The sequence below is a fragment of the Pinus tabuliformis genome, chromosome X (genome assembly GCF_031772625.1).
Source record: "Pinus tabuliformis cultivar Carrire ecotype Pingquan chromosome X, CPIR1, whole genome shotgun sequence".
In the NCBI taxonomy this organism is placed as follows: Eukaryota; Viridiplantae; Streptophyta; class Pinopsida; order Pinales; family Pinaceae; genus Pinus; species Pinus tabuliformis.
In genome coordinates this window covers 936,824,788-936,833,024 of record NC_142308.1, presented here as the reverse complement: position 1 = coordinate 936,833,024, position 8,237 = coordinate 936,824,788, and the positions used below count along the sequence as shown (strand labels likewise).

At 34.4% G+C, this 8,237-nt stretch overlaps 1 protein-coding gene across 1 annotated transcript; it reads right to left on the bottom strand.

The window, feature by feature from the left end:
* Window positions 1–5,088: 5,088 nt before the first annotated feature.
* LOC149142772 (uncharacterized) lies at window positions 5,089–7,368 on the bottom strand. The gene has a single exon (XM_089451576.1). It carries the CDS (start codon window positions 7,366–7,368, stop codon window positions 5,089–5,091), a length of 2,280 nt encoding a protein of 759 aa, XP_089307702.1.
* Window positions 7,369–8,237: the final 869 nt, after the last annotated feature.

Below are 8,237 nucleotides of genomic sequence, written 5' to 3'. Positions count from 1 at the left end.
TGTAGTTGCAATCATCATTATGATCTAATAAAAAAATTATTTTTCTAATTATTTTTTCGGTTGTTTTACTAGGTAGGTTTCTTCTTTCTCTTCTTGGTGTGGAAATTACTCAAATATTGGCCCCCACCAAGATCCATATCAAACTTGAACGAAGATCGAACTTGGTAAAGTAAATTGCTCCACGTAATTCATCCAACAATTCATCAATGAGAGTAATGGAAATTTCATCTTTAATAGTAAGCTTGTTAAGCTCCCTATAATCCAGAGACATGTCGTGATCCATCCTTTTTTTGTGCCAATACTACTGTAGCAGAGAAAAAACTTTGACTAGGTTGAATTATACCAGCCTCTAACATTTCTGCAACCGTAGGTTCAATTTCACTTCTTTGGGCATAAGGATATCTATAAGTTCTAATGCTTGGAGGAACACTTCTTGGAATCAAATGAATATCATTGAACATGATCATGAATAGGTGGGATGCATTTGGGAGTCTCAAATATCTTGGAATGATTGTCCAATACTTTTTGGAGATCTGAAGAAATAGATGATTTTTACATTTGAACCTCTAGTGAGCATAATTGTGTAATTATGCCCTGTTGTTATTTCTTAATAAGCATTGTCATGCCATTAGAGCTTATTATCTTTCATGGTTTCCCTATGATACCCACTAAGTCAAATTCCTTTCCTTCCCGAAAAAAATTCAAGAAAATTTATTGAAAATTAAAAGCTATCATCCCCAAAGATTGTAACCATTTGACTCCTAGTACAACATCAACACCACCCATTGGAATTGAAAGCACTGGGATATTCAATACATATTTGCCCATGGTTAGCTTGATATTATCGTAATTTTCAGAGAAATTTATAGTTCCTCCATTTGTAACCATCACTTGACACATTGATGTTGGATATAGGAAGCAATTCAATTCCTTGGCTATCTTACAATGAATAAAATTATGGGTACTACCCGAATCAGTCAACATTATTACATTTTTCTTCTTGATATATACCTCTATCTTGAGAGTTTGACGAGTGGTAATTCCTGTCAATGGATTACAAGATATGGTCTGATTCATTTCTTCCTTCTTTCGGGTTGGTTTCTGGTGTATATCCTCTTGTGATTTTTCTTATTCCTTTTCGTCCCCCTCTTCACAATATATGTAGAATAGTTTCTTCTCGGCATAATTACGACCTTTAGTGTATTTTCTATCATAAATGTAACAAGGCCCTTTTGCTCTTTTTTTCTCCAATTGTTCTGGTGTCAGTCTTGTAGGCTGTGGGAGGCTAGGAGAAACAACACTTCCATATTTATAGTTTTGAGTGGTAGGCTCCTTATTGCCATAATTTATCTTTCAACATTTCTTACCACCCTGGATTTCTTCTCCAATGAATCAAGTTCTGAAAGGCGAACCTTATGTTGTATGTTATCCTTCAAAGTCTCTATGAAGACATCAATCCTATTCTCCTTTGGAATATCAGTTACCCCCATATTGAATTTCTGGAAGTCCTGAATGTGCTCCGCCATTGAACCCTTTTGTTTGAGATTTATCAATTGGCTAAAGATGGAGTTTCTATTTGTATCCTCATAATGTGCTATCATTTCCTCCATAAAAATTAACCAAGTGACAAGTGGTTTGCGAGAACAAGGACATTAATGACATTAATACCATACAAATGGATTGGGTTCCAAATATAAATATACAATGCGTACCTTTTGTGTGTGTTGCACATCATGTAAATCAAAATATTGCTTCATTTGTAGTAACTGTGTTACCGTATCCTTGTCATCAAACTTCCTCATATTGATCTTTAGAATGTGGTGGGTCTTTAATCCAAAGTTAGATTCTCTAAAATCATGATTAACATTCCTTTTATTCTCATCATGAGTTTTATGGAATACCTTTTCGCCATTAGGAAGTATTTCTTGTTTTTTGGATTCGATGCAACCCAAGCTTCACGTGATTTTATAGCGACCCAAAAATTATGCTAGTGGTTACAACCTAGGATGCTAAAATTTTGTTTTTGTTTGGATTCGATGCAACCCAAGCTTCATGTGATTTTATAGCGACGTAAAGAGAAAGTTCCAAAATATCAAAATCAAAATCGTACAATGAAAAATATAAAGCGAAAAATATTGATTAACTTATTCTCATATATAGAGATAAATATTTGTTAAGTTATTTGTGGGAGTTGAGATTTTAGATTTTTTATTTAACAGATATAAAATTGTATGATTGATTTATATTTAATAATTTCAAAATATTTAAAGTATTTTAGTTTGAGTGGTATGGTGAATAATTTGTTTTAATAATTGAGTGGGTTCAATTCTCCAAATACATGTTATAATTAGTCAATTTCTCGCATTGTCATTTATGAAATAGTTGTATTTAGTGCACAATCTTATGGAAAATATTCCAATTGATTTGTTTCATATGTTTATACCACCAGAATCATATAAATTAAATGGTTGGCAAATGTTGACAGACATCAATTCATGATAAGAATCAAAACACAAACTAATTCATTATACATTTTATGTTGCTAAACCACAATCATATAAATTAAATGGTTGGTAAATCTCGATACACATCAATCCATGATAAGTATCAAAACACAAATTGATTCATCATACATTTCATGTTGCTAAAATTAAAACCAATATAGATATATCTTAACTACGATAAACATCAAAACACAAACTAATTCATCATACATTTCATGTTGCGAAAAGTAAAACCAATATAGATCCATCTTAACTACAGATCTAGCAAATCCCGAGATGAATCAAATCTCTTGACGTGCAAACTCTCTTTTGTATAGTGAAAAACTTAAAAGTTTTGCACCTCCAAATATTCGATCCCTTTACGGGGACTTGAGATATCATTCTTAAGATGAATACTCTCTCTCTCCATGCATAAATAGATTCAACCTCTTTAAAACCTCTTGGATACTTGAACTGCGTAAACATAACTTAAAAATGCAATTCCAACAAATATTTCTTCTATTCAAAATTAGTTTTTAAAAAAGGATCAAAACGTAAAACAATCATACTTGAAATGTTGTAACAATAAGAATTCAAATTTCAATTACTTTATTAATATATACATGATATTATTATTATTTCAAACTATATATAATATATAACATTTTAACGTTTAAATAGTTTAGTTAACATGGGCATTGAGATATTTTATTTATGGATTACATTCGACATTATAGTTTTTTTTATTAATACATTTTAAGTACATTTCAATATTACTTATTTTTGCTTATTGAAATATTTTATCTATCTTGCACACTGTATTTTTTAATTACTATTAATATTTCTAAATGGCACATATTGATTTTATATTAAGATTTGAATGGATTACACATCTCCCTCTTATTATTATTATTAGAAAGGAATATTTTTACTTTCAATTACTCGTTCTCTTTGAACATTGCAATATTTTATTATGGTTCATATATAGTCTTATGTTTTCTCTAAAGTTGATATTAAAATATATTAATTAACATAGATATTCAAATGGTTTATTTATGTATTCAATTCAAATATGAAATATAAATAATATCAGCTTTTTTGTTTTTTTAATTACTTTAAAATAATTTTAAAAGTTGGTATATAATTATCTTATTTCACATGCACATGGAAATATTTTGTTTTGAACTAGAGTGAGACTGAAATATTTTTACCTTATATCCTTTGTATTCACTTGTAATATCATCCAACTTAGGCATTGTCATTTATGAAATAGTTGTATTTAGTGCACAATCTTATGGAAAATATTCCAATTGATTTGTCTCATATATTTATACCACCAGAATCATATAAATTAAATGGTTGGTAAATATTGACAGGCATCAATTCATGATAAGCATCAAAACACAAACTAATTCATTATACATTTTATGTTTCTAAACCACAGTCATATAAATTAAATGGTTGGTAGATGTTGATACACATCAATCCATGATAAGCATCAAAACACAAAATGATTCATCATACATTTCATGTTGCTAAAATTAAAACCAGTGTAGATATATCTCAACTAAGATAAACATCAAAGCACAAACTAATTCATCATACATTTCATGTTGCAAAAAGTAAAACCAATATAGATCCATCTTAACTACATATCTAGCAAACCCCGAGAGGAATCAAATCTCTTGACGTGCAAACTCTCTTTTGTATAGTAGAAAACTTAAAAGTTTTGCACCTCCAAATATTCGATCCCTCTACGGGGACTTGAGATATCATTCTTAAGATGAATACTCTCTCTCTCTCCATGCATAAATAGATTCAACCTCTTTAAAACCCCTTGGATACTTGAACTATGTAAACATAACTTAAACATGCAATTCCAACAAATATTTCTTCTATTCAAAATTAATTTTAAAAAAGGATCAAAATGTAAAATAATGATACTTGAAATGTTGTAACAATAAGAATTCAAATTTCAATTACTTTATTAATATATACATGATATTATTATTATTTCAAACTATATATAATATATAACATTTTAACGTTTAAATAGTTTAGTTAACATGGGCATTGAGATATTTTATTTATGGATTACATTCGACATTAAAGTTTTTTTTATTAATACATTTTTAAATACATTTCAATATTACTTATTTTTTCTTATTGAAATATTTTATCTTTTTCCGGGGAAAAAAGCAGTATTTTATTATAATAATAAAAGTTTTGATCCAGTAGTTCTTAAGCCGCGCAGGGCTTAATGAAGCAGTCACAGCTCGACCCGCGGGGAGCTTTTTTACTGTATGAAAACTGAGAGAGTCTTCCTCCCAAGAGGAGGATGTGATACCATTTGTAACAATAGTTCAAAAATAACTGGAGTCTCCATATTGGAAAACAACTCCATAACAGTCAGAAAAAAGTGTCCATCAGCACTGTGTAAGAACCAAAATTTACAAAAATTGGTATACTGAAAGCCGAGAATTAAACATCCGAAAAAAAAACGAGATCTGCTATGGAGAAATATATACAGAAAGTACAAACAGAAAAAATATGAAAACTGATAATGAGCCGACAAAAAAGGGGCGGATCAAAAACTGAGAATATGCTACTGATCATAAGGAGGCAAGTCTGATCTGACTGATTGCCCCTGGAAAATTTCTTCTATCGCCCAGCTGTCCGGATCCTGTAGTATACCTGCCTTAGATAACTGATCGGCTTCTTCGTTCCTTTCCCTGTAGATATGACATAATGTAAACCTGTTAAAGAGAGTCTTTAGGTATAAAATCTCTTCAACAATTGTCATTAGAATTTGATTTTGACAAGCAGCTGATCCATTGACCCAATTTATAACGTTTAGAGAGTCCCCAAATAACTGAATTGAGTTGATGTGTTTGTGTTGAAGCCAGCAAAGAAGAAGGCGCAAAGAGGAGAGTTCTGCAAAATTGTTTGTTCCTGGGCCCAGCCCAACTGAGGCTTTTAGAATGTGTTCTGAATTGATGTGCAAACTCATGCCTGCGCCAGCCCGATTATTTTGAGAGGCTCCGTCAAAGAAGCCACAAGGGATGTCCTCCTGAAATATGAGATTGTTTTGATTTGTTCTGGGTTTCTTTGCTTCAGGGGGAGGCAGAGTATGATAGATGGCTGCTATATTAGAGGCAATAGCGGAGGGCGGTGTAATTTGGTCATGGAACAGGCTCTTATTTCTCACGAGCCACACACCCCAACAGAAGATAATCGGCAGGTTCCGCATATTCCCCTCTGAGTATGTATACCACCACTTCCTCCAGGATTCGGCTAGCGACTCATTACCCCAATGTGCAATGACCTTGAGAAGCCCAGTGACCTCCTCCCAAATCTTCCGTGAGAAGGGACAGGAGATGAAAAGATGATTTAAAGTTTCCTCATTATCCTTACACAGGGGGCAACGCCCTGGGCCAACTAGAAACCTGGATTGAAGGATTTCCCATGTTGGAGCCTTCTTTTTTAGAATACACCATAGGAAGAGCTTTGATTTTGCTGGGCTTTTGAGTTTCCATAATGCTTTGGACCACCATTCCGGGGCACCCCATCCTTTCTTTCCCAAAAGATAAGAGTAGCCCTCCTTTGGTGAATATCCCCCCGATTTGCTGTGAGCCCACATTAACCTATCAGGTTCCTCCTTTATCCTAACATTGGAACGTTTTAATTCTTTTATAAAACCTGTCCATTCATTCTTCCATTTGATATTTAGTCCTAATTCTTCATCATCCTTCCAGACCTGGCCCCAAATGGAGAACTGCCCAACTTTTGCCACCTGATTTAATGAAGTGATATCTTTGGACTCAAGATGTAGAAGGAGCCCAGGCGATAAGGCGAATGCTTCATTGCACCCGATCCAAGGGTCTCTACCGATCCTGATATGTCTACCATCTCCCACTTTCCAAGCTAAACCTTGCTCAATCACTGAGAAAGCATCCACTGTGGCCTTCCAAATAACAGAAGAGTTTTTTGCCTTCTTGTTCTGACTCCGGATCCAATCTTCCAAGGGCGTTGGATCGATATACTTCCTTTTGATCACCCTTGTCCATAGATTTTCTGTGGTTATAAGCCTCCAGCCAGACTTTGCTGCTAAAGAAGTGTTGAACTCGGGAAGTCTTTTGATCCCCCAACCTCCCCATTCTTTTGATCTGGCCACTTTGTCCCATGCCACCCACGGTAAACCAGAGAATTCCTTAGAACCAGCCCAAAGAAATCTGCAACAAATTCTTCTGATTTTCTCCATTACTCCTTTAGGAATCCAAGTTAGAGTGGCCCAGTAAACCGGAATGGCTAGCAAGACCGACTTGATGAGAGTTAGCCTACCAGCTCTGGAAAGCCATCTAAAGCTCCAGTGTGATATTCTAGCTTCAATTTTTGCTATAATCCAGTTCCAATCTGCTTTTCTGTAAGCGACAGGTTTTAGCCAAAACCCCAAATATTTGAAAGGAACATCCAAGGATTGGCTAGGAAACGGAAAAAGATCAGCTATAAGACTCCTTTCCCTTCTGTCCACATCTGCTAAACAAACTTGTGATTTCATAGAATTTATCTGCATTCCAGTAGCTTTAAGAAAAAGATCAAAGATACATTTTATCTCCTTTAATTCGCTGGAATTTCCATTTGTAAAGATCAATATGTCATCGACGAAAAGAAGATGGGTGATGAAGAGATTTATGGCTACCTCTATACCTTTTACCTTGTCCGCACTTCTGGCTTTATGGATCAGCCTGCTAAGACCTTCGGCCACAAGGAGAAACAGAAGTGGTGATAATGGACACCCTTGTCTGAGGCCCCTCTGGCTAGAGAAGAATGATGAAGCAGCTCCATTGACCAGAACTGCAAAGCTGACATTAGTTATGCATCCCATGATCCAACTAACAAATTGGTAGTTGAATCCCACATGAGTAAGAAGCATTCGAAGGTAGAGCCAGTTAATCCTATCAAATGCTTTGGAAAGGTCTATTTTTAGAACAGCTCCTTTCTATTTCTTTAATTTGATACTATGGATTGTCTCCTGAGCAACCCCGATAGCTTCATGAATTTGTCTGCCATCTAGGAACCCAAATTGTTCCATAGATATGTTCCTTGACAGAATTGGAGCTAATCTGAGGGCAATAACCTTTGAAATAATCTTATAAATACAATTGCACAAAGAAATTGGTCTAAAATCTTCAAAGCTTTCTGGCTCGTTCTTCTTAGGAATGAGAGCAATAAAAGTTGAATTAAATGGTCTATAAATATCTCCTTTCAATCTGGACTCCTCTACAACTTCGGTTATCTCGTCTCCAATTAGGTCAAAGAAATGAAGAAACAATTCAATAGTCCAGCCATCAGGACCTGGACTTTTGTCTTTGCCTAAAAGCTTCATGGCTGCTTCAGTCTCCGCCTTAGTGACCGAAATTGAAAGATCTTCAGATTCTTCTTCCTCAATGAATCTGGGGAAACATTGCACCGTTTTGAGGACTTCTGCTATAGTAGCTTCTCTCTGATCAGAATATAAATTATGAAAATGTCGTTTCCCTAGTCCAGAGAGATCAGAAAAGGACTTGACATCTCTTCCTTCTTCATTTTTAAGGCTCCAAATTGTATTTATTGATTTTCTTCCTTTTGCAAAATTATGAAAGAATTTGGTGTTTTCATCCCCAGACTTAAGCCAGATTGCCCTACTCTTTATTCTCCATTCTTCTTCCCTTTCCAGGAGAATTCTGGTTTGCTGCTTCTCCAAAAGAAGAATTC

Coding starts and splice junctions, on each gene's coding strand:
- LOC149142772 (XM_089451576.1), bottom strand. CDS start 7,368: ATGGGATGCATAACTAATGTCAGCTTTGCAGTTCTGGTCAATGGAGCT.